At 45.9% G+C, this 26,497-nt stretch overlaps 3 protein-coding genes across 4 annotated transcripts; 1 reads left to right on the plus strand and 2 right to left on the minus strand.

Moving 5' to 3' along the window:
• Positions 1–4,315: 4,315 nt before the first annotated feature.
• On the plus strand, positions 4,316–5,457 carry Il23a (interleukin 23 subunit alpha). Its single transcript, XM_004861299.3, has 4 exons — positions 4,316–4,497; positions 4,793–4,894; positions 5,055–5,201; positions 5,278–5,457. Exons 1-4 carry the CDS (start codon positions 4,336–4,338, stop codon positions 5,434–5,436), a joined length of 570 nt encoding a protein of 189 aa, XP_004861356.1. The 5' UTR covers positions 4,316–4,335; the 3' UTR covers positions 5,437–5,457.
• Positions 5,458–6,962: 1,505 nt separating this feature from the next.
• Stat2 (signal transducer and activator of transcription 2) lies at positions 6,963–22,756 on the minus strand. Of its 2 annotated transcripts, XM_004861297.4 has the most exons (24): positions 22,394–22,754; positions 20,279–20,460; positions 19,977–20,130; positions 19,558–19,653; positions 19,293–19,382; positions 19,128–19,203; positions 18,644–18,729; positions 18,337–18,485; positions 15,270–15,428; positions 15,089–15,181; positions 14,534–14,593; positions 14,124–14,144; positions 13,789–13,882; positions 13,364–13,411; positions 13,203–13,286; positions 13,010–13,108; positions 12,786–12,921; positions 12,611–12,660; positions 12,410–12,504; positions 11,514–11,650; positions 11,148–11,330; positions 10,854–10,911; positions 8,713–8,999; positions 6,963–8,412 (listed from the first exon to the last, which is right to left on the minus strand). In XM_004861297.4, exons 2-24 carry the CDS (start codon positions 20,407–20,409, stop codon positions 8,273–8,275), a joined length of 2,526 nt encoding a protein of 841 aa, XP_004861354.1. In that variant the 5' UTR covers positions 20,410–20,460; positions 22,394–22,754; the 3' UTR covers positions 6,963–8,272. The 2 variants fall into 2 exon arrangements, with proteins under 2 accessions (XP_004861354.1, XP_004861355.1); XM_004861298.4 differs by lacking the exon at positions 14,124–14,144 and having other exon boundaries at positions 22,394–22,756.
• Positions 22,757–22,958: 202 nt separating this feature from the next.
• Apof (apolipoprotein F) lies at positions 22,959–25,042 on the minus strand. Its single transcript, XM_013078248.2, has 2 exons — positions 24,838–25,042; positions 22,959–24,477 (listed from the first exon to the last, which is right to left on the minus strand). The coding sequence occupies exon 2, from the start codon at positions 24,458–24,460 to the stop codon at positions 23,540–23,542; it is 921 nt and encodes a 306-aa protein (XP_012933702.2). The 5' UTR covers positions 24,461–24,477; positions 24,838–25,042; the 3' UTR covers positions 22,959–23,539.
• Between the last annotated feature and the right edge of the window lie 1,455 nt (positions 25,043–26,497).

Raw genomic sequence — 26,497 nt, forward strand, 5'->3', positions numbered from 1 at the left:
ATTCCCAGGGAACAAGAGCCTCCCAACTGTCAAATTCCCCTAGCCGGAGGAGCTGGACGTTATCTCTCAGAGGGGGATGAGTACAGCAAATTGGGCAAATTGGGACATTTGGTAAGGATATGCCACTTACAGTTGATCTGGATTCCCTCCCACACAGAGAATTGAACGCAGAGCCTTTGCACTGAGCTACTTCCCCAGCTCACTTTATTAATTTTTAATTTTGAGATAGGGTCTCACTAAGTCGCCCAGGCTGATCTCAGACTTGGAATCCTTCTACCTCAGCCTCCCAGAGTGCTGGGATTACAGCCCTGTACCATCTAGCCTGACTTCTAAGGGATTTGGGGGCACCAGCTGTGAGTTTGAACAGCTTTGGAATGGCTCCAGGTTGTGAGATGTCTTGGGGCACCTTAGCTCAGCTGGCATTACTGTTTCTAAAGGCCACATAGAAGGACTCCCATCAAAGAAATTCTTCACGGAGTTTGTTTGCACACAGAGCCTTTGCACTGAGCTACACCCCCAGCCCTTTTTCAGTTTTTTGAGTAAGAGTCTGGCTAATCTGCTAAACTGCCAAATTTCCCAGGCTGAAGTTGAACTTGTGGTCCTTCTGCCTCAGCCTCACAGAGTGCTGGAGATTACCTGAGCAAGCCACCATGGCCAACTGAGGATATGGTTTTAAAGTCTTTCTCTGGGCTGGGATATAGTTCAGTAGTAGAGTACTTGCCTAGCATGAGAGAGGCCCTGTATTCCATCTCCAGCACCTCCAAAAATAAAAAGCAATTAAGGCATTTCTCCCAAGAAAGGGTGGTAGACCTTCATTAAAGGAACCAAGGGCTGGGAATGTGAATTCAGTGATAGAGTGCTTGCGTAGCATGCACAAGGCCCTGGGTTCAATCCCTAGCACTTACACACACACACACACACTCTCTGTGAACCCCGGAATTTAGATTTCCGGACTCCAAAAGGTCCTAGACTCAGTTACTAGACCAAGAGAAAAACATCTTAACTCAGAGAGTCTCCCAAACAGATCTGACTTCACAGGTCCTTAGATTTAAAATCTCACAAAAAAGTTGATGCTAAAGACCTAAACAGTTCCTACACTTTGAAAAATCTCCTTATTGAGCTGTCAAATTGAGAAAGAATTCACACACCTATGTGAGTTATCCTGGGCTAAATAAGCTACTTTATAAATCAAGATACACTTTATTATCCCCGGTACCAAAAAAAAAAGACCACTTTATTAACTTGAAGTATCCAATGTGGTGCAATCATTAAGAATGTATGATCTGGGCCGGGGATTTAGCTCAGTGGTTCTGTCACTGCCTCACAAGCATAAGGACCCAAGTTCGATCCCCGGTACCAAAAAAAAAGAATGCATGATTTAGGGGCTGGGGATTTAGCTCAGTGGTGCCGCCGCCTGCCTCGCAAGTGCAAAGTCCTGAGTTCAATCCCTGGCACTCCCCCCCCAAAAAAAGAATGCATGATCTAGCCTGGTGTGCCTGGTGTGGTGGCACATGCCTATAATCCTAGAGGCTGAGGCAAAAGGACTGTGAGTTCAAGGCCAGCCTGGGATATATAGTGAGTTCAAGACCAGCCTGAACTACATAGTTCAAACTACACTGTCTCAAACAAAACAAAACAGGGCCAGGGATTTAGCTCAGTGGTTCTGGCACCGGCCACGCAAGCGCAAGGTCCCGAGTTCGATCCCCTGTACCAAAAACAAAAAAACAAAACAAAACAAAATGACCAAAATAATAAGCAGATAGAAAGCAAGTAGGTTTTAGCTGGATGTGGTGGCACACACCTCTCTGATCTCAGCACTCTGGGAGGCTGAGGGAGAAGGACCTCAAATTCAAGCCCAGTCTGGACAACTTAGCAACTTAAGTGAGACCTTGTCTCAAAATAAAAATAAAAAGGGATGGTGATGTAGCTCAGTGCAAAAGCCCTGAGCTGAGCCCTGAGTTGAATCCCCAGTATGTTTTTTTTTAAAAAATGCAGGATCTGTGAGGTAAGAAGATCGTGAGCTCGAGGTCAGCCTGGACTATACAGTGAGACCTTGTCTCCAAAAACAGAAAAAGTATGTAAGAATTTTTGTTTGTTTGTTTTGAGACAGGGTTTCACTACATAGTTCAATCCAGCCTTGAACTCACTATGTACCCCAGGCAGGCCTGAACATCAGAGGCAATCCTCCTGCTTCAGCCTCCTGAGTGGTGGGAACAGAAGCATGTGCCACCATGCCCAGATAAAATACAAGGTCTGAAGCCAGATTATCTGTACTGCAAACTACCAAGTTTGTAGCTTTGTGATCACTGGCAAACAAACTTATCTCTGCACCTCAGACTCCTCATCTATAATATAGGGGTAATAATAGTACCTACTTTATAGGGTTGTTGTGAGAATTAAATAGGTTAATATACGTAAAATGCTTACACCAAGTATTTGGCATAAAGTGGGAGTTAAATATATATTAGCCATCATTAACCACCTGAGGGAACTTCAGCAGGATTTGGAGTCTGCACATCCAGCTGGAAGGCCTGTCCAGGAGTCCTTGTGAATGTGATTTGATTTGCATAACGGTTGAGGCCCAGCTGACGTCAAGGCTTCTTGGAGCTCCAGGTCAGAGGTAGCTTTGGAAGTAGTTCCTGCTACACAACAGTCCCAGAGTTGCCCCACTTGACCCTGCTTCCTACCCAACTACTGCAGCACCAGGAAGTGAAACAGAAGCCAGAGCTCTACCCCTCCAACACCTTTAGAACACTCTTACCCATCTCATCCTAATCCCCAGGACTCCACTTCCTTCTCCAGTTATTTAGGGTACCCAGAATGGGGACCAGAGGTAGGAAGAGCATAGGAGACACTGTGCAAAGTAAGAGGAACTCTCCTGTGTCCTCTTTCATTTGTTTGGTTTCAGCTAAACCCCCGGCTCCTGTGTCCTTTCTAACTTCTTTCTAACTTCATTTCTGTCTACCCTATGTAGAGAAAAGCAGACCATCCCCCCCCACCCCAAATGCTCTGATGGTGGAAATCTTTCACCTAAAGGGTCAATTTACCACAGACTCAAATATTTGAACCAGAAATTTTATTGGGCAGTAGTTCTAAGGGAAGGGAGATCTCCATTAAGGGCAAGTTTCTAAGAAAAAGAGTCAACTTCTTGGGGAGGCTTTGAGAGCCAGCTGCGTGGTCACCCATGGCTCATTCTGACATCCAAATTGTTCTGGGACCCTCCGCTGGGGTTGGGGCAGCCCCAGCTTCAGACCACCCTCCACTCCCACGCCCAACCTCACACTCAAGTTGTTTCACTGGATGTTGCATCAGAGAGGGTGATGAAATCCGCGTCAGTGGATTTTACCCATGGATGCAACAGGCTGAAGGACCAGCTGGAGTCACTCTCAACAGAATCTTCAACTACCCAGAACCCCTAGGCTTAAGGAAGCCATGGGATAGGGGCAGGGAACTGTACTAGTATCCTGAAAAAAATCCCACAGAGCCCGTGAAACCTTGGGACATTAAGTGGGTTGCAAAAATTAGGTGGTTTTTAACCTCTCCCCACAAGTGTTCTCCACAGTGAGGCCTGAAGTGGAGGAGCCATAATACCTTCTATTGCATTCATATGGCTTCCTAGTCAACAAAGTACCTTCATGTCCATCCTCTACCATGAAGCCAGGAGCACCAGTGAAAATAACAGTTTCCAATGGAGGAAAAGAAGCCCTTTATTCTTACATAGTGGGCATCAGGTAGGAACCGAACTTCATTCCATTTGCTCTTACCATCCTTCTGGGAGATGAGTAAGTGCTTCTATTTTGTTTTTTTTTGTTTTTTTTCAAGCAAGAGGAAGTGAGGAAATTAGTTTTGGGGTAGGGGTAATGCTTTGGGAGGCCAAGAGATCAGAGACATTAATCAGGAACTTGAGGCCAGATTAATTTAAATGTTTGTTACTTCCCCCACCCCTCTAAGGCCATTTCAATTCCTGGAGAGCATTACACATGTGTCCCATCCTAGGCCTCTAGCCACAGCAACCTACTACTCATTTCCCCTGCAACAGAGGATGCATACCTGGGCTCTCCACTGAGGGAGATGATGCAGGGAGGGGAATCCCACCTGCTGTGAGTCACCTGCTAGTGTAAAGGGCGGGCCTTGGACTGCAGAGTCCTTAAAAAGACTCAGCCAAAGGGAGAAAAACAAGGGGAACCAGCTCAGAAACACCGTGAACAACAGCACAAACCAGAACCAGGCACAGAACAGAGAGAATCAGGCTGAGAGCAAGGGGAAGTGGGCAGAGATTCCACCAGGACTGGTGCAAGACACTGAGCCAGCCAGATTCCAGAAGCAGATGACAAGATGCTGGGAAGCACAGCTGTGATGCTGCTACTGCTGCTCCCCTGGATTGCTCAGGGCCGGGCTGTGGCTGGGAGCAACAACGCTGCCTGGGCCCAGTGCCAGCAGCTGTCACAGAAGCTCTGCACGCTGGCTTGGAGTGCACATCCATTAGTGGGACATGTGGTGAGTGTCTAACCCTGGGACCAGACAGCATGAACCTCTCCAGGCCTTCACAGGCTGCAGAGTTGGGTGGAGGCTGTGGCGCTGGGTGAAAGCTGTAGGATTGAAGACCATCAGGGAATGAGAGGGGACAGGAGCCTGGGGCTCTGGGACAGCATGAGCGTGAGGGTCTGCTGGGCCTTATACTTATTGTGAGCTGGGGATGTTTCAGTGCTAGAGCACTCGCCTAGCACGATGGAACCCTGGATTCCATCCCCGGCACCAAAAAAAAAAGTACATATTCTTTCCTTCATTCCAGGACCCACCAAGAGAAGAGGGAGATGAAGAGACTGCAGACGATGTCCCCCATATCCAGTGTGGGGATGGCTGTGATCCACAAGGACTCAAAGACAACAGTCAGGTATCACTATTATGAAGCTGAGCCACAAGGCAGAGGGGACTAGGAACATGGGTGGGCAAGGAAGTGAACTACAAGTTGTGTCTGAGAATGGTAAAGAACTGGGTTGATCTTCAGTGAATGAAGAGTATCCATCTGCTTTCATTGCTTCTTCCCTCCCTAGTTCTGTTTGCAGAGGATCTACCAGGGTCTAATTTTTTACCAGAAACTGCTGGGCTCAGACATTTTCACAGGGGAGCCTTCACTACTCCCTGATGGCCCCGTAGGCCAGCTTCATGCCTCCCTGCTGGGCCTCAGCCAACTCCTGCAGGTAGGAACCAGGGGCCTGAAGGGTGGGGGCCTGCAGGGAGCTAGGATATAGAACCCTGACTGTCATCTCCTTTCAGCCTGAGGATCACCAACAGGAGACTCAGACTCCGAGCCTCAGCCCCAGCCAGCCATGGCAGCGCCTCCTTCTTCGTATCAAGATCCTACGCAGCCTCCAGGCCTTTGTGGCTGTAGCTGCCCGAGTCTTTGCCCATGGAGCCACAACTCTGAGCCCCTAACACCAACAGCTTAAGGATGGCATTCAACTCTCTGTGGCTTAGCAATGACAAGACGAATCCATTACCCAGACACTTGAAAGCCAGGACTTGCTTGCTAAAAAATGACCAACACTGACTTATGATGCTGACCTGTGACAAAGCTGCATATTTATTAGATGGGAAGGGAAATTTTGGTATTATTTATCCTCAGAGGGGCAGTTTGGGGAGGATTATTTATTATATTTAAAAAGAATTGTTATTTTTTTCAATAAAGACTTATTTATGTGACTCTCTAAGTCTAATTTCTAGGCTCGGTTGGAAAAAAGTAGAAGGAAAGTAGGACCAAGGGATTACAAAACACCCATTCTCCTATTCTGAAGGGCTAGGTGGACAGTGATTTTTTTGAGACAGGTAATCTCCCTCATGCTGAGATTATAGGTGTGTATCACCACACCCAGCCTGTGATATTCCTTCATGATTCCCTGATGTAAAGAATATTTGGAGCCAGGCATAGTGGCACACGCCTGTTGTCCCAGCACTCAGGAGGTGAGGCATGAGGATCACCATGAGTTCGAGGCTAGCCTGGGCTAGTGAATTCAAGACCAGCCTGAACTACATAGTGAGACCTTATCTCAAAAAATCAGAAAAAGAAAAAAGAATATGTGTTTTTTGTTTGTTTTTGTATCAATATGTGGATGGTTGAACAAGCAGAATGGGGTTTAAAGGGGTTGTGATTGAGGTGGGGTTTTTTTGGTGGTAGTGTTGGGGATTGAACTCAGGACCTTGAGCTTGAGAGGCAGGCATGGGGCCACTGAGCTAAATCCCCAGCAAGGGATTGTGATTAGGAAGTGGAGGCACACCTTGAGGTCGCTTGCTCCCTCACCCACAGCCTTCTTCCTTGCTTTCTTGGACAAGAATATAGCCAAAGACAGGACCCTGATCACTGCAGGATCAAAGTCAGAGCAAAGTTTTGAGCAGGAAAGGGATTCTAGGAAGATGAAGGTAAATCTCCTAAACGACTGGGGGTCTCCCTTAAGAGACACCTGTAGACCCTTCAGAAGGGAGTTTGGAAGCCTAGTGAGACAGCACACACATATGATCTCAGCACTCAGAAAGCTTAGGCAGTAGGATCACTGTATATTTGAGGCCAGCCTGAACTACACAGTGAGACTGTATAAAAAAAGAAAAGAAAAAGTTCTTGGGGAAAAAAAAAAAGAGGAAAGGGGGTGATGATTATTTCCTTTGTTTTTCTCCATAGTCCCAGCATCAAAAGAACATGCATGGAGCCAGGCCTGGGTTTATGTTTTGGCATTGCCCCAATCACAGGAGTGACAATGGGACAGTGATATATATAACCATTCACCCCCACCTTAAAGAGTCTGAGGGGCAGGAAGGGCTGATCCAAGCAAGAGGGAAGAAACACAACAGGGGCTTCCCGGGGTCAATGGAAGAGAGGCACAATTTACTGGCCTCATTCCTATATGCTGATGTCTTAAGGACTTTAATCTTTATGAGCAGAGAAGTAAAGAAGTTCTGCAATGAGGCACTTCCACGTCAGGACAGTTTATTAGGTATTTCTGCTCAGGAAGGGCCCTTTCAGATCAGGATGACGGTTCCACTGACATTCCAGGCAGGAAAACAGCCCCATGTGCAGGACTTCACTTTCATTTACATTCCAAGTTACACCAGAAACCCATCTTAGAGCAATGACAGTTGCCCCTGAGGTTCCCTGGGAATGGCTAAGGTGTGAGGATGTCCAGGGTTCTATGATCAAAATTCAAGGTTCTAAATTCTAGGAACTTGGTCTCTGCTCAGGTCCATACCCAAGAAATAGAAATCTTCCCTTCTTCGGGTCAACAATATATTTACAAAAGAAGCAATGATATCTTAATAGAAAAATAGCTAAGACTAAAAAAAAAAAAAAAAAAAAAAGCTAAGACTGAGTACTTCTCTTCTGTAAAAACACCAAATTATATTCAATACTACAAAAAGCAATTCCCAAATTCCCAGCAAACTTTCCATCCCAGCCTCTAAGAGTGGTTTTTATCCCTTAAGCACTGGGGAAGTGGAGATTTGGCAGCCTAAATTATTGTACAAAGTTTTTCAGGCATGTAAGAATGGCAGGATCATTTTATGGGAGAGGAATAGATGCAGGTAGCCTAGGGGACAGAGAAGAGCAGGAGACTGGTAAGAAGAGTTCTTTTTCCTATGTCCTCCTGTAGAGAGGAGCTTCACATAGTGGGCTGAAGCAGGAAGCTCTCAGCCCTTGCAGAAAAGGAGAAATTCAGGATTGGAGCCAGAAGTAAAAAGAAAAAAGGAAAAGGTTATCCTAGAAATGGAGGAACCAGAGGAGAGAAATGAAGGGCTAGGGGTATAGCTCAGTAATAGAGAACTTGCCTAACATGCATGAGGTCCTAAGTTTAATAAAACCTAAAACAGAAAAGGGGTGGTGGTGGAATTCCATCATGTGTCTGTGCAGTTTCCCATCAAGGCCTAATGCTAATGTGCATCAGTTTAACTGTGGAAGCTATTAAAATGTTGGTATCCTTTCATACATGGAAGGAAGCCCTTGCCCTTGGCCCTCCAAGTACCTACCAACTGTCCTGGTCTGCCCTTAGGACCACTGTACCACCCAGCGCAGAAGGCAGCCTCCAAGCCAGTCTTTCAGAACTATGGCCAGCATGTGTTATGGTTCACTGGACCAGTGAACCATACCTTCCATACCCAAGTTATGCTTTCACCTCCCTGCAAACTCCAGGTTAGAATGCTGGATTTCCCATCATTGGAGAGCAGCATCATGATGTTAGGGGTAGGAAGGACAAAAGATAGAAGGAACACAGGAAATGTAGCTTGAATCCTAGCAGTCAGGATTCAAGGGTCCATCTGTGCAGAAATGGCTGGGGCAGGACATGTAAGGCTCATCCATGACGTTCTGGCCAGCCAACAGTGGGTCACCATTCGGCATGATATCTTCAATATTCACAGTGTTCCTGAAGACTGGGTAATCCGAAGACAGAAGTCAGGCCCTGATCTCACTTGGGAGTCCCCAACCCAGCAGGGAAAATAAGGGAGAATGGCAGGAAAGGCCTGGGCGGGGCCTGTAGGCTGGGGACTTGGATGATGGAGGAACAGGGTAGGTGGGGGAGGCATGAGCATTTCCTAATCAAAAGAATCAGCAGGAAATGAGCCTCTCTCTCCAGTGAGGAGCCTGGAGCTCAGCCTCTTCTGTAATGGGTGAGGAAGGACAGGTAGAAAAGGGAATGTGTCTCCTCTTCCCTTCCCCCATCTCATACTTACTTTCCATGTCTTTAGTGCTTAAGTGTTGCAGATCATGAGGCAAATCTGAATCTGGCACTGGCTGTGATGCCATGAACTGTGTGGGCTCCAGGTCCAGCCCTGGCTCCAGCATAGACTCCAACACGGGCTCCAGCTCTGAGCCCAGATTCAGCCTTGTCTCCAGCAGTGGCTCTAACTCCAGGCCAATCCCCAGCTCTAGCTTTGGCATCAGCCTTTGCTCCAGCTCTAAGGACTCCAGTTCTGGCTCCTGTTTAAGCTCCAGAGGTTGCTGCAGCTCATCCACCTGCCTAGATACCCCACAACAGAGAAGAGGACAGGGCTCAGTGGTTTAGGTGAGGTGGAGCATGGCCTTTGGAATTAGCCTTGTTAAGAGTTTGAATCTTATCATGTACTAGCTGGGTGGCCTTAGACATTTCTCACAAGATTATATACAGGGCTGGGAATGTAGCTCAGTGGCACAGCACCTGCCTGGCAAGCATGAGGCCCTGAGTTGGATTCCCGGTACCAAAAAAAAGATGATATACAAATGACCAAAAAATATACGAAAAAATGCTCAATATCATTACTCATCATAGAATGCAAATCGAAACCACAATGAAATCTCACCCCAGTTAGAATAACTATAATTTTTTAAAAGCCTAAATAACACGTGCTGGTGAGGATGCTGAGAAAGGGGAACTCTTACACTGTTGGTGGAAATATAAATTAGTACAGCAATTACTAATGACTCCCCACTCTGAGACACTATGGAGGTTCCTCAGGAGACTAAAAATAGAACTACCACATGATCCAGCTAACTACTAGGTATATATACAAAGGAAATGAAATCAGCATATCGAAGCTACACCTACAGCTAGGTGTGGTGGCACACACCTGTAATCCCAGCATCCTTGGAGGCTGAAGCAGGAGCCCTGGGCAACTTAGCAAGTCCCCATCTCAAAGTGAAACAAAACAAAACAAAACAAAACAAAGACTAGATTGTAGCTCAGTGCAGAGGCCCTGGTTCAGTACCCACTACCAAAATATATGTGTGTGTGTGAATATATATTTTATCTCTATCTATGTGACTATATATATATATATATATATATATATATTCTCATATTTATTGGACCACTATTCACAAGATATGGAATCAGGAAGGCATGGTGGCGTGTGCCTGTGATTTTAGCATTCAGGAGGCTGAGGTAGGAGAATAATGGTAAGTTCAAGACCAGCCTGGGCTACATAGTGAGTTCAAGGCCAGCCTGAACTAGAACTTATCTCAAAAAAGCTCAAAAAAAAAAAAAAAGATATGGAATCAACTGAGATGTCCATCAACTGATGATTATATCAAATACTCAGCTGAATATTATTCAGCCATAAAAAAGAATAAAATTCTGTCATTTTTGGCAATATAGAAGGGACAATATGTTAGCTGAAGCAAGACAGACAAATACTATATATACTCATTTACATGTGGAAGCTAAAAAAAAAGTTGACATAGAAGATTAAAAACAAAACAAAACATATAAAAAGAAAGTAAATTAGAAGGGCTGGGGATTTAGCTCAGTGGCACCTGCACCTGCCTCATAAGCACAAGGTCCTGAGTTTGATCCCCAGTACCAAAAAATAAAAAATAAAAGTAAGTTAGAAAATCTAGTATCATGCTTGTTATCAGATAGATGCCAAGGCATGGTGGGACACATCTGTAATCCCAACACTCAGGAGGCTGAGGCAGGAGAACTTCCATGAGTTCAAGACCCTGACTCCCAAAAAAAAAAAAACCAAACAAATAATAACAAAACAAAAATGTTTTTAGAAAATCTAGTACTACATTTGGCATCAGAGAGGTGTCCACTAATACCAGTGATTATAAGGGCTGGGGATTTAGCTCAGTGGCACCATGCCTGCCTTGAATGCACAAGGTCCTGAGTTCAATCCCTGGTACCAGAAAAAAAATAACACTGATTATGACCATCATCACCCTAAGGATGGCAGCTGAAAAACACAACAACGAAGAAAGAAGAATGAAAAAACCAGAGGGTGAGAGGGTGAGGAGCAGTAGGCAGTGAAGGCTGGTGGGACTGAAACTGGGCAAATTAGAGTTGCTGAATCAGTAGAAAGGATTCAAGAAGATGGAGAAAGACTTCATATCTCACCTGTTAGAGACCACAATGAGCTTATGTTTCAGGTATTTCCTCTGTTCCTCAAGATTAACTGTGGGGATACAGCAGGTGCGAACAGGTCAGTTTGTTGGACCCCGAGCTTAGGGTTCCCCTAATGCAGCTGCTCCTGACGACTGTTATCTGCTTGCTAACTAGCACAGTCACGGACAAATCCCTTAAGTACTCTGGCTATTGGCTTTCCCATGTTTGAAAGGAAGGCGTTGGATTTACGGATGTCCAAGGATACTTGCACTCAATCTGGGAATGAAGTATGCCAATGATTGCCACCTTTTTCCTGGTAGTAGCGCCCAAAAGCCTCATCGCGGGGCGTTCGGGGATAGAGGAAGCGCAGCGGGTTCTCTGGTATGTTCTCCTCGGTGAGCAGCTGGTAGTGGCGGATGATTTCGGTCAGGGGGAGGGACTGCAGCACCTCCTTGGTATACGGCTGCACAGAATAGATGACCACCTTATCTGGAGAGTGGATGCAGGAACAGGTAGGCTAGAGAGAAGAGGCTGGTATGGGGGCTTCCCACCCGGCTGCCCAACTCCAAAGCAGATGCAAGATTCAGGACAGAGGCCAGGAAAACAAGGGTAGCAGCAGGTGACCTAGGCAGAGAGCAAAGGCTGTGGGAATGGCAGGGCAGAGCAGCTGACCATCATCCTGGTGCTCCACCCAGGAGCAGGTAATGCCTCCTTCCGATGATTCACTGAACCGGAGCAGAAAGGTGCCAGAGATGGTTCTCTTCAGCAGCCGACGCTCCTGGCTCCGGCTCACAAAGCCCATGATGTGCCTGGAGCACAGAGAGCAGCCGTGAGATCCTGCTGACTCTTGTGTGAAGTAAGCTCTGGGTTTTGGCTCAGCTCTGTCCCTTGTAAACTTTTCCATCTCGGTCACTTCCATTTAGTAGTGATGCCCACCCTCCCCCCAAGTCCAGGGTTTGAAAAGGTGTGAGGACTCAGTGAGACCACACAGATAAAAAGCACTTTATAAAACCCAAGTAATGTCATCATGGTCATAGCACCACATAGGCTTGGGTTGGAATCCCAACTCTGTCTTTGGGTAAGTTCTTTAACTTCTCTAAGATTTAGTTTCTTTATCTGAGATAAAGGTGGACCACTCAGTATGGTTACAAGGATTGAATGAGAGAATTCACAGAGCATGCAGCAGGCTCTAGAACTAGAAGATGCTTAGGCCACAATTATTTCAAAAATGTGACCTCCTAGCAGGGCATGGTGGCTCATGCTTGTAATCCCACCACTTTGCGAGACCAAGGCAGGAGGATCTCAAGTTTAAATCTAGCCTAGGCAATTTAGTGATAGTCAGGCCTTGTCTCAAAAGAAAAGAAAAGAAAACAAAACATTGCTGGCATGTAGTTCAGTGCAAGGGCCTTGGGTTCAATCCCCAGGACTGCTAAAAAACAGGAAGAAAAAAAAGAAAGAAAAAAAAAAAAAAGAGAGAGCTCTTCCACTAGTTCTTGCTGTTTGCCACATGGGGGTGTACAAAGCCCATAAAAAACAGGCCCGGATGTGAAGGCTAACCCAGGCCTTACCCATCATTCCACAGATCCTTCAGGTAGTCATGTACCAGTTCCAGAATTTTGTCCAGCCATGTCCAGAACGGTATCTTGCCAGGGGGGCTCTCTCGCTGGAGGAGGAGGGAACAGGCAGGAAGAGATAAATGGAGTTGCCCCCAGTTGGGGAAAGGCCAGAATTTGGACTGGGAGCTAGCTGTACAGAATGCAAAGAGTTACCTTACTGAAGTTAGCCCAGGACAACGAATTCTCCATCTTAGAGTTCTTCCCTGTGGGACAGGTAGCCACAGATGGTTCAGATGACAGAAGGCTGGGCAAGGCAGGGGTACTGGGATAGGACAAAGGGCTGGGCCAGACTAAGGCTGGGAAAAGGCTGAGAGAAGAAGATTGGTACCGAACAGCTTTTCCTTCAGCATGCCCAGCTGCTCCTGGTTGAGGCCTTGGCCAACGTAGGAGGAGAACTGCCAACTGAGAGCAGGGCCCAGCAAGCTCCAGGGGGCCATAGCGGGGCTGGAGAAGAACTGCTGGTTCTGCAGGAGAGGGAGGAGGAGAGTGGCTCAGAAGCAGCCCCTGGAACCAAGCTTCCAATCCCCTCCACTTGTCAGCCCCACCTCCTACCTGGGGGGTTGGGCTGAGCAGATTGAACCAGAGAACTGAGGCCCAGGCAATGGAGAGTTGGTTCATGTTAGAAATAATCACCACAGGGAGAGTGTCCGTCTGGGGAGAGGACAAAAGTCATGGTGGAAGGATGTCCCCTCCCTGAGCCTTCTTCCTAAGTTTACTTCATCTCTCCCTGCTCTCCCTCACTCACTTTCAGATCCAGCTGCAGACCCTGGTACATGTATCTGACTGTGAAATTGATGATGTGCAGTTCCTCTGTCACAGCCAGCGGACCCTGCAACAGCCATACACAGAAATCAGGGGCCCCTTCGGCAGGTTCTTCCTCCTCCCAGTCCTCTGTCCTGGCCTTACCTTACTGTTGCCCTTTCCTGAACCACCTGTACGTTGCTCCAAAAGCATCTGTGAATTGAGGGAAGGACAGAGAATCCCAGAGTGGGGACCCCAAGGATCTTGAAACCCTTGTTTTATTTCAAGACTTGGAAAATTTTGCCAGCCCATTCTTCTGGACTACAAGCCTAAGTTACTGACTTTTCTTCTTCTTTTGTGGGTATTGGGGATTGAATCTAGGGCTTTGCACATGCTAGGCAATCACTCTATCACTGAGCTACACTCCCAGCCCAATTTTTGTTTTGTTTTTCAAAATTTTACTTTGAGGCAGAGCCTCACTAGTTGTCCAGGCTGGCTTTGAACTTACTTTTACAGTCCTTCTGCCTCAGCTTCCTAAGTAGCTGGATGCAGCCACCAGCACATTGACAATGACAACTTATACTTCTTACCAGGAAGCCAAAGTCCCAAATTAAGCCTTGTCTCTGCCCCTTCTCAGGGGTCAAAGTTTTCTGGTTTGAGGTCCGGATGTTGAACTTTCGAAAGCTGTTATAGGAGGAAAAGGATAGATGGAGACAAAGAGCAGAGTTAGTCTGAGTTTTTACTTAGCAAGAAAAAAAATAAACAAAAGTTCCACTTCACTTCAGACCTTCCCTTTTCCCTTTGTCCATGTCCCACCCAAATCCCCTCCTTCCCATGTATGCTCCCACCAGAGGGACCAAATGTAGTTGTGTAGGTCATGCATACAAAGCAAAAATGTTTGCAAGTTTCCTTGTTAGGTACCTACCTATGTAATTGAGGAGGATTCCTGAAAATAAATTTTTAAAAAATCATTTGAGGTAAAAGAGTACAACGATTAGGAATCTGATCTTTGGGATCAGACAGACCTGGGTTCAAACCTACCCCTGCAGGTCACTAGCTGTGTGGTCTTATGGCAGAGGCATAATGTCTCTGAGCCTATTTCTTTGTCTGTATAATACCTAACTCAGGGGTCATTAATCCATGAAATGAGTACTTGACATGCTGTATGTCACAGTAAATGCTCAACAAAAGAGAGGAGTTATTATTTCTGTGAGATACGATTGCAAGGGGTAGAAGACAGTCCCAGGGTCCCATTGTAAAAAGCTAGTACCTCCTGCACCCTACCTGCCCATGTTCCCCCCACTTCGGCCCTACCTCTCACCTGCCTCAACTTACTTGTCAATGGAGATCTCTGCCGTTAGTGGCTCGTTGCCTTCCTGGAGTCTTACCAGCAGCCTTAAGGAAGGAGATGGACAAGATAGTGGCCAATCTCACCTGGATAGGCCAGATTTTTGAAAAAAGATAAGTGCCAGGCGTGGTGACATAGGCCTATAGTCCCAGCACTTGGGAAGCTGAGGCAAGAGGATCGCCACGAATTTGAGGCCAGCCTGGGCTACATATCGAGACTGTGTCCCCAAAAATAAAACAAAACAAAAAACCAAAAATAACAAATAAATATAGAGATAGATAGAAAGAAAGAAAGCGAATGAATGAATGAATGCAGGGTCTAGCTGGATGTGGTGGCACATGAGTTTGAGGCCAGCCTGGACTACACAGTGAGTTCAAGGCCAGCCTGAACTACAAAGTGAGACCCTGTCTCAAAAAAACAAAACAAAAAAGATAAGGGTAATGATTTTTAAAAGGTAGGTGAATCAAGGAGAAAGGGAGAAGATCATGAGCTAGAAGATCTGTAAAACCAGGGACACAGTGGAAGCGTGAGTGAAATGCAACCTGGTTCGGACAGTGAACTTGCTCCCAGTCTTTATGATAAGGGGCCGATGGGGTGTCTGTGGCATGCAGGGCTGTTTTTCCACCACAAAGGCCCTGGAGAGACAGGAGTAGAGAGAATACACTGCTCAGTATCTGTAAGAATGTTTCCCTTTGTTCCTTCCCTCTTTCTTTCCCTCCAGACCTGTCCAGCAGATACTGTAGCAGCTCTGTGACCTGGGCATTCAGCAGCTCTACCCCTTCCTTCAGATGGTCACCTTCATAGTGAACCATGTCGCTCAGTTCCTTCAGCTGTTTCAGCAGCTGCCTCAGGTGAAACAACAGCTCTGCTCCAGCTGTGAACCTGGGAGACAGAATCCAAGGAAAGGAGGGCCGGGGATTTAGCTCAAGCACAAGGTCCTGAGCTTGATCCCTGGTACGGGGTGGGTGGGTGGGAGGAGAATCCAAGGAAAGGGAATCCGTGTATTTCCAGGGGCCCCACTCAGGTTTTGAGAGCTCTCCCTTAACTATGTGGACAGTTGGAAACTCGGACAAAAGGAGAATCCAAGAAGTATGTAACATGATTCATAGTGCAAGAGATGTAAATGAAAGCCATTTTCACATACATAACTCATAAAAGGTTTATTTACATAACAGTTAACTTTCATATAATGCTCTCTATATATGATTTATACCAATGCTTAACACGGATTAGTGCATTTGATCTTCACAACCAACCCATGAGGTAGGTGCTATTACTAGGCCCATTTTATAGGTGATAAAAGAGAGGTACAAAAGGTTAAGTGACTTGCTCAAAGTCCTATAACTAGTAAGTGATGACATTTATATGTGATCCCAGGCAGTCACTGCAGAAGTGTTTTTTTGTTTGTTTTGTTTTGTTTTGGTGCTGGGGATCAAACTCGGGTCCTTGTGCTTTCGAGGCAGGGGGATTGAACTCGGGTCCCTGTGCTTTTGTGGCAGGCGGCGAAACCACTGAGCTAAATCCCCAGCCCTGTTTGTTTGTTTGTTTTGGTACCAGGGATCAAACTTGGGACCTTGCGCTTGCGAGGCAGGCTAAATCCCCAGCCCTGTTTGTTTTTTTGAGACAGGATCTCACTATGTAGCTCAGGCTGGCCTCGAACTCATGGCAAGCCTCCTGCTTCAGCCTTCTGAGGGCTGGGATTACAGGTGTGCACAAGCACACCTGCTGTTGTTTTGTTCTGTTTCTTGCAGTGCTGGGGATCAAACCCAGGCCTTATACATACTAGGTGAGTGTGCCATCAGAGCTACATCCCCTGGGAAACTTAGCAAGATCCTGTCTCAAAACTTAAAGAAGTACAAAAGCCTGGGGATGTAACTCTGTGTAGGCACTGGGTTCAATCCCCAGTACTATTAAGGAAAATCAAAATAAGAAAGAAACAAAGGACCAACACTATAATAATGTCACCACCCAGAGAAAAAGTAGTATGTATTTAACCCAGAAGGCCAGCATGGGATACATAGCATCTCCTGGGAATTTAGAGTACAGAAATAATCAGGGATACAAACCAAGATATAGTAAAAGGATAGTTACTGTATCACTATTTAAAATAGCAAGAAACTGGGCCAGGGATTTAGCTCAGTGGTGTTGCCCTCTGCCTCGAAAGCACAAGGTCCTGAGTTCAACCCCCGGTACTTAAAAAAAAAAAAAAAAAAAAAGCAAGAAACTACCTGCAGGCCCTCATTAGTCAGCCCTTGTATAGTGATGAATATGCTGACAACTGCAATTTAAATATTGGTCCTATTCGTAGCACTATTTATCTGCATGTATGTATGCATGTATGTATATATTTATGTACAGTGAGTATGTATATACAGTGTATGTACGTATTTGGTTTTTTGAGACAGGGTCTATGTAGTTCAAGCTGACCTTGAACTCACTATGAAGCCCAGGCTGGCCTCGAACTCATGGGGATCCTCCTGCCTCAGCTTCCCGAGTGCTGGGATTACACACATATGCCACCATGCCTGGCTCTATATATCTGTTTTTAAACTTATCTGAAAAATTATGTTTTTAAAAATGGTATATTTTGGGACGGGGATTTAGCTCAGTGGTTTTGCCACCTGCTTCGCAAGCGCAAGGACCTGAGTTCGATCCCCAGTACCAAAGAAAAAAAAGTCAAAAATGGTATATTTTGAAAAGTTTAAATTATAATAAATTTTCTTATGAGAAAATATTTGCATTGGGTTTTTTTTTCCTGTTGAGACAGGGTCTTGCCATGTAGACCAGGCCGATCTTGAATTCACAGTGATCCTCCTCTCTCAGCCTTGTGAGTGCTGGGATTTCAGGTGTGCACCATCATGCCTGCCTATTGAGCTGGTATTTTGCAAGAAAGTTAAAGAATGTATTAGAAATTTTTTCCACATCATGATAAAATGATTCAGCATTTCATATGTACCAGAGCATCTCCTTCACTGTGATCTACTGAGTCAGCCCTAGCTGGGTGTGGTGACGCATACCTGTAGTCCCAGCACTCAGGAGGCTGAGGGCAGAGGATGGCTATGAGTTCGAGGTTGGCCTGGGCTACATAATGAAACCCTGTCTCAAAAAATAAAAGCGTCCTCAGCAAAAAAAGGAAGCCCCGTGTGCTTGCACACTCCTAAAATCCCAGCACCATGAGAGGCTGAGGCAAGGACGATCCTGACTTCAAGCTCAGCCTTGACAACTCAGTTACTTAGTGAAACCTAGTCTCAAAGCAACAAATTTTATCGGGAGGCTGAGGCAGGAGGATCACCATGAGTTTGAGGTCAGCCTGGACTACACAGTGAGTTCAAGACCAGCCTGAACTATAAAGTGAGACCCTGTCTCAACCTCCCCCCCAAAATAAAATAAAATAAAGTAACAATTTTTTCTTATTTTTTTTGGTACTGAGGATCAAACTCAGGACCTTGCACTTGCAAGGCAGGTATGGTGCCACTGAGCTAAATCCCCAGCCCTAAAGTAACAAATTTTTTTAAAGGACTGGGGATATAGTTTAGTGTGAAATCAGGCTATGGATTAATCCATTGTTTTCACCAAAGCTAAGCCTGGGCTCTGGGATCCCTGAGTGGTAAGGATAAAAAGCAGAGGACAGCTACAGTCACACCAGCAATCTGGGCTCACCCTGGGGAGCAGATCAGTGAGAGCAAGAGCTCCTGCGTATTGAGGGCATTACAGCCTACAGAATACATGGAGTGGCTGGGACAAGGTTGAGGTGTGTATGAGAACCTGTAGAAAATGTATCTCCTCTCACCACTTCTCCAGCTCTTCCAACCCAAGCTTTAGCGGTGCTCCAATGCAGGCTTTTTGCTGCTGGGCTTTCCACTCATTCAACTTTGGAATCAGTAGCTCAACGAGGGTGGTCAATCGGCCTAGCAGTGCTTTGGTGGCATCCAGCACCTCCTAGGAGAGAGCCAGTGTGAGTGCCGAGCACCTGTTCCATCGCTTTCACCCTCCAACTGCGGATGAAGAGGAAAAGAAGCCCAGGCCAATGGCCCAGGGCCCCCAGATTCCTCTGTTTTCCCAGTTCCCTTCCGCCCACTCCATCCTCTGCCTCGTACCTTTCTCCTCTTGTCCAGTTCATTAAGAGTTTCTTGCACAAGCTGTAGCTGTTTGCTTTGATTCGGGTCTGAGGAGGATGTCTTCCCTGAACGGCAGGAGTGGGGGTCAGACCAGGGGCTCCTCCCCTCTCCTTCCTGCCCTGGGGCCTCAGTCAAAACCAGAAAGGGTAATCTTCGGAGGGAGAAGGGAAAACCAACCAAAGGATAGGCACCCTGAGCAACTCTGAGTGGACCAGAAGCCCAACCCACGAGCTAAGGCAGTTTTCCATTTCCTCCAACACCCATTAGCTTCCCTCTCCTGCATCCAGCCCAACCTCCAAAACACACCTGGCACTCTGAGCTCTGCATGGCAGCAGGAATGTAGTCTGTGGGATATGGCCAAAGGTGACTACTGTCTACTGGTGCGTTCCCCTTTTGTCCTCCTCCACCCTTAGCCTCCCAGCAGATACCTGTCCTCTCTCCCACCCCTTTGTGCACTTCTTACCTTTTTCGAGTATCATGTATCGGAAGCTGAAGACATCGTGAAGGTCTTTCAGTTGTCTGATGGACTTCACCAGCATCTGCAGCAGGGATGGAACCCCGATGAGGCTGCTTCTGACAGATGAGGTAGGGTGAGACCTGCCCACCCCATCTCTTGCCATAGACCAACCTCCATCATAGCCCTTAAATCCAGGATCCGGGATTCAATCTCAGACTGCTGGCTCTCCACGGGTACTTCAAGAGTTGTATTTCCTTGTTCCTGAAATAAGAGGCTCTGAGCATATTTCAACTCTGACCTTTCATCCCTAAAATCCAGGCCTGAAATTATATCATAGGATATGGGGGAATTCTGTTCTGAGACAAATTCCCTGAATCTTTTCCATGGTCCCTATCTACTCCAGGAGCTTCCAACAACACCACCAAGTTGTTCTCACCACTTCAGCCCTCTGAGCCTGGTTCAGAATTCTTTTTTCTTCCAGAAGGAGATTAAACATCATCTCAGCCAACTGGGTAGAGCCCTGGGGTAAGGCCTAGAGTAAGAAAACAAGGAAAATTAATTTAATACAACCACCTTCAATAACCTGCCACTCTACTCCCTCCCACTAATGTCCCCAGTGTTTTTCCCTCCTTCAGAGTTTCTACCCCTGTTCCTTTTCACCCCAAACCACACATTCTCCCAACAGTGTCATCTAGACTCTGCCCTTCTGTCTGCCAGTGATTCCTCCAAGTCTAGATGCTGTCCCTCTTTCCCCGGATCCACCCCCTTCCCTTTGCACCTCCAGGTAACACACCCCCAAGTTTACTCTACACGTGGCTGCCAGTCCTCCTCATTATTCACATTTCCTCCAAGTACCTGAATGTCCCGGCAGAATTTCCGCAGGTTGTGCTGTAACAGTAAGCACTCAGGGTCTTGGCTGCAGCGGCCACATTCATTGTTCAGTTGGTCCACAAACTGGAAGAATAGCATGTTGGCCTTGGAATTATCATTGCCTAGTGCAGCTTCCTTCCTGGGGACCAGAAATGACAGGGATTAATGTCTCTGTGAGGGAGCTGCTGTCCTAAGGCCTTTCAACCCCTTATGAGATCCCTCCAGGATCCTGGGAACTCAAAGAAAGGAAGCACCTTCCTCATCCTCCTGACTCCTGAAACCCTCACCAGTTCTGGTCTTCAATCCAGACAGCCAAGTGCTGTCGGATGTCCACTGGAAGGAGGCTGTGTAAGTACAGTTGGTCCAGCTGGTCCTGAAACGGGCTATCAATGTTCTGCAGTCTCTCCCACTGAGCCATTTGGGTTCAGAGTTGAAAGGGTGTGGATTCTCAATTGGATATTTTGCTGGACTAAATCATACACAAGTAAAAAAATACAGAAAATATTAAAGTCTACATTGACTCAACTCCCAGTCTTGGTCCTACCCCTTCCTCTCCCAGAAAAGACCACTGTTATGGTTTGGTACATATTCTTCCAGGGAGTACTGTTTAATAGCTCCAATCCATGACTCTTTTTGTTTTAATGGTAATTTTATATTTATTTAGTTAGTGGTACTTGGTATTAAACTCAGGAGCTTTACACTAAACTACACCTCCAGCCCTTTTAAAAAACTTTGTTTTGTTTTGTTTTGTTTTTTGGTACTGGGGATGAAAATATTTTGTTTTTGAGATAAGGTCCTCCTAAGTCACTAAAGTTGCCCAGGCTGAGGGCTTGAACTTGCAATCCTCCTGCCCTCCTCCCTCAGCCTCCCAGAGTGCTGAGATCACAAATGTGTCCCACTATACCTGGTTGTTTTTGTTGTTGTTTTTATTGGGTAAGAATCTTTTTGATTTATGTCTTGTACCTGATCACTTTTTTTTTTTTCAGTACCAGGGATCAAACTGGAGTGGTGCCACTGAGCTAAATCCCTGGCTATACCTGGTTTTTAATGGTAATTTTCAAACATAGAAGTAGAATGAATAGTACAAGGATCATCCATGTACCCATCATCCAACTTCAATAAATAATATTTCCACTGTCTTATTTCATCTATCTCTGATTCATTTTAAATTTATTTGTTTATGTTTATGCTGGGGCAAAGATCAGTGTTGGTCTTAAATATTTATGATCCCTGCTGGCCTTGAAGCTTTTCTAAGGGTCGAAACCTTCAAGGTAAAGTAAATACAATCTACAAACTCCCCACCAAGTAGAAAGAAGAGGCTCGATTCTAGATGATGTCTAAATACCGTGAGCATCACTCAGTACCTAAGACTAACATTTTTATGACCTCTGTAAACCTCTGATTCTGTGTGTGGCTTATCAACTTTGTGCAAACACAGAAATTTCAAACAAAACCATGTTTTTGCCTGTCACCAGGAGGGTTGGGTCATGCATCTTTCTCCTCACCTTCTCCTGACCACTGTCATCTGACATGTTAAGGAAATTAAAACTTATTCTTGCTGCAGCACGAGCCTAACAGAACAGAGCAAACAGGAACATCTGTGTTTTTTAAAAGTTGTTTGATTTTATTATGAACCAAAGAAAGGTGGGGATTGGGCAGGAGCTTCTGCTTTGCACTGTAATTCTTTAAGTAGTGCTTGATTTTTCTTTTCATTCTTTTTTTTTTTTTCCGAGGGGGCTGGGGACCCACCTAGGGCCTTGCACATACTACAAGTACTCTACCACTGAGCTGTACTCCCAACCCAAGAACCCCATTTTTGAAGAACTCAGTGGCTGGTATTAAGGCAGCAAAGCAGCAAGTAAACTCTGAGATTTAAATATGAAAAAAAAAGGAAAAGCAAACGTTCTCCCCAAGTATGTATATTGCACACAGAACTTTAGGACTCACTTAATTTGTTTTCTTTCTCGCTCTCTTGGGCACATATTATGCACTCGATAAGAATTTTTTCTCCTAAAATGAACTAGATTTTGTATCCTTAAGCAAATCGTTTCAGCTTTCAGAAGCGTGCACTCTCTTATATATAGACAGGTATAATACCTTTGGGCATTTATCCGTAAAGATTGAAAGTAACGCAGAGCAGAGGCAAAACCTTTAGAAAACATCAGACCCGGTATTACTGCCAGGTTTCAGGTCCAGGAGACTGCAAGGTAGTTTTGGGAGGGGAGCGCTAGGGTTTGCTGGGCTAGATAGGAGAGCAAAATCCAAAACGGAGTAGAACAGAGCTCCTATTTCAAGCAGAGGTCAGAATCTGCCCCTTTCGGGCCTGTGCCCTGTGTCAGTCGCCCTCCGCAGGGAAGACCTCCCACCTCCACCCCTCCCCGCACACACTCTGGGGTCTGTACCTTGTGAGAGTCGCAGTACCAGCTCCCTCCAGTATCTCTGGCCCCGACCTCTCCTCTTCACACAGAGTTCTGGCCGCGACTTCCCATCCTCAAACAGCTGAGGCGCCGAGGCTCTCTGCCTCGCCCACCACTTCGACTAACCTTACAAGTGTAGCGGGATAGCTGGGAGATCGCTTTTCCCAATCCGCAAACCTGCACTGTCTGCCACTCAGCCAAGCTCTTCCCAAGATGTGAGATTATTGGCGCCTCCACAACTCCGCCCCCGATGGGCGGGATAAATCGCGCCCAATCCAGGACCAAGCCACACTTCTAGCTCCAGTGATTGGTGGGGAAGCCCAAATCCCTCCCGTGCCGGGGGCGGGTTTCCAATACAAGGAACACCCAGGCTGCAAACAGCTGATTTTCGAGAACCCGCACGCCTGGAGGCCAGAACCGAAACTAACGGGAACCGCGGAGGCACCCAGGGCTCCATGGGAAGGGGCGGGATCGGAATTTTGACACTTTGGGATGGGGAAAGAAGGGCTGAGGTGAAACAAACAAACAAACAAACAAAAAAACCAAGTAATGATTTTTTTAAAAATTAATTTTATTGGTATACTTTTAGTTATACATAATGATCACATTCGTCATGTGGAATTTGTACCTGTACATAATATATCTTGATTCCTCTTGAGAAAGGGTCTCGCTAAGTAGTTCAGGCTGGCCTTGAACTCGCTTCAATCCTCCTGCCTCAGCCTCCTGAGTGCTGCGATTAGACTTGTGCGCCACCACGCCTGGCTTTAATAGTAATGATTTGTTAAGGTTACAGTGGTGATTGCACTAGGTTTATCGTTTTTAATTGCTACAGCAACCTGTTCAGGTGAAAAATCATCTCCACTTTAGAAATTTTAAAACTGAGCTTTAAGAAAGAAGTCACTAGTCAGTAATGACTGAGGCACTAACAAGTAGAGACTGGATTCCAAGCCAAATCTCATTCCATACCCCAGACTTTGAAATTCCTACATTTTACAGCAGTGCCTTCTTTCTAGATAACAAATCAAAGATTTGGATTCCACCCCCACCCCCAAGAAATTTATATTTTGAGAACACACCAATCCTGTACAGCATGTCAGAATGTCTGATTTATTCGTTCTTTGGTTACCACCTTCACACCGCAACATGTCCATAGATGTTGAATGAGGACCACTTCCAGTAGGGAGCTGGACTTGCTTCTTGGGATGTGAGAGGAACTGTGGTCATTGTTTCTTCCGAGTCACTCACGTAGGAGGTGGTCCACAAGCCAGCCCTGCTGGTCGCTGGCTGAAGCGTGCTTGCCGCTTTCTCTTCATAGTAATACCGGATCAAGTGCTCTACCCCAGCCTTCAATGCTGGTTTAAGTGAAGCACTGACCGCTACACCTATGGGCCCCCCTGACATTCCTGCCATGGCTAGCAGAAGGTCATAACCCAGATCTATGGCACCGTCTTTACCTCGTTCCTTGGCCTTGTCTGAGCAATTCTGAATCGCATAATACAAAGCCGTGCCCAGATTGTAATAGGTTCCCACTCCTGGCAACACCCGGATGACATTGTATATGCTCTCCTCCCGCGTGTTCTCACAGTCCTTGTTGGTAGGGGAGCGCCGGATCCTCTTCGAGTGCTCCCTGGCTAACAGATGCAGAGCGGAGGCCAGGGCTTCTACTGACTTGCTGCTGTCTGTGCTTCTGCCTTTCTGGAGCCCTTGAAGGTGGCGGATGAGAGCCCGTGTAGCGTTCAGACCACCCCAGCGGTAAAGCTGAAGCTCCAGGGCCCGGAAGTCAGCCTGACAGCCAGCTTCCTCCAGGGCATTCCTTAGAGCCAACCCTACCAGGAACTTGGGCAGAAGGGCCATGTGGGTGAAGCCAGGTAGGGACTTCGGGAGCAGGGCTTCGCAGGAAAAGGGGTATGAGGAGGGTGGTTGGGATCCCGAGGCTGAGACAAGAGGTGCTGAGGCATTTGTCTGCTTTCTGTATGGAATGGCATCCACAGGGTGTAGCGGGAAGTAGCAAAGAAGGCCAACTGGTATCATGATGAGCCTGAGGCTACGCATGTCTGGCACAGAGTACCCTGGAAAGGGGAGAAACCCAGAATTTAGAAGCCATTTCTCTAAAGGCTGTGGTCTGAATGAAGACTACACCAGGGACACTTCATCAATCACCTACTTCCAAGCTTCTGCTCTTTTTAGCTTAAGACCTAGGAAATGGGAAACACAACACAATTGCTCCCACTTGGTCTCTCCTCATTTAAAGGGCACAAGGGGGCCGGGGATTTAGCTCAGTGGTTTCGCCACCTGCTGCACAAGCGCAAGGACCAGAGTTCGATCCCCGATACCAAAAACACCCCCCAAAATAAATAAATAAATAAATAAATAAATGGCCCAAGGACTTCCTGGTTTATCTCCACCCACTTATAGGAACCCCAGTTTACCACACAGTCCAGTCACTGAGAAGTGAGGCTGCCTTGTAGATTCAGTTGCTTCTCAGTTCTGCTCTGTCCAGGTCTCTGTCCTGTGGAAAAAGGAGATATTTGCTTTCCTTTGTGATCAGTAAGGAATGCAACCTCTGCAAATATTTGCCCACTTATGCTGGCTGCTCAGACCTTGTTCCCTTGTCACACTCACCTCAGTACCTAAAACGTTGCTCTTTGACCTTTCCTATGTCTCTGCCATGTTCCTAACCTCATGACAGGAACTAAGGATGTCCAGAATCAGGAGAGGTTGCATGTTTATGATTCTCATTTTCTTTTCAGTTTAAAAATTAGATTAAGAAGCTGTCACCAAAAAAAAAAAAAAAAAAAAAAAGAAGCTGTAGCATCTAGCTGGAGATTTAGAAAGTGTAAGGGTGATGAATGGGACAGGTTAAAATGCCTCTCATGCCTAATACATATTAAATGCATCATATTTGATGACTAAAAGAAAGGACAAAATGGCTTAAGAAATACTGTGGTGTGATGGGATAAAACTATCATTTTTTGTGAAATTAGCCAGACTCAGCTCAGAAAGTTAAATATCATGTGAGTTCTCTTATATGAGAAACCAAATTAATTAATGAAATAGTTAAAGAGAGAGGACAGGAAACCAGGAGGTAGAATTCAGGAGACAAGCAGGAGAGAGGAGAAAAGAAAGAGTGAGGGAGGTAATGGGACTGAACTAGTTGAGATGTATTAAATGCATGTACCATGTAACAACTTCCCAAAGTAAACCCCATCATCGTGTAATATTAACACACACTAATAAAAGAAAAAAGAAAAAAAGGATGGTAGTGCTTGCCTGGGCGGATAAGGCAAGAGGATCTCAATATAGAGTCCAGCCGGGGCACCTTCATGACTAAGCAAGAATTTTTTTTTTTTTTGGTACCGGGGATTGAACTCGGGACCTTCCACTTTCGAGGCAGGTGGTGGCACCACTGAGCTAAATCCCTGGCCCAGAGAGAGAATGTTTTAAAAAAATTTTAAATAAAATAAATTTAGAAAAGGGCTGGGGATTGTAGCTTAGGGTAAAGATCCTGAGTTCAATCCTCAGTACCAAAAAGAAAAAAAAGGAAAGAAAAGAGCGGCTACTAGCTGCTAAATGAAGAATGATAAGGCCAACATGAGTTACACGATGAAATTCAGCAAGGGATGAAGTAGAGCACATGTCTGTCCTAAATGCTGTCTAACACTACTCACCATGTCCCGCCCTTGAACATATTCCTAGGAAAGAGTTGTTATCTATGTGACATTGAATATCTGAAGTAAGCCTGAACAAATTCTTGAATCATTTTCTTCATAAAGCACTTCAGAGTAACTGTGGAACATTTGATCAATTATATTGTCATTGTGTGTGAACACTGAATATTATTAGCTTGGGAGGTTTTTTAGCTTTTTGTGTAATTCTTTAGTGTGCTCCCAGACTCATACCTGCAATTCTGGGTGATTTTGGCCACAAAAGCTTTAAACTGTGATGTCAGGAAAATGAGAGATGGCTTTTTAGCAGACTCGATTATCATCTGAGTTAACTGGCAGATCAACCACCCCAGCGGGCATGTTTGCCACCAATACATTCCTCAGGGTGGGCAATTGAGTGTTAGGTTTGCTCCTGCTTCCCTGA

This window comes from Heterocephalus glaber, unplaced genomic scaffold (assembly GCF_053883595.1).
Source record: "Heterocephalus glaber isolate CG9 unplaced genomic scaffold, H.glaber_assembly_v1.0 deba00001569, whole genome shotgun sequence".
Classification (NCBI taxonomy): Eukaryota; Metazoa; Chordata; class Mammalia; order Rodentia; family Bathyergidae; genus Heterocephalus; species Heterocephalus glaber.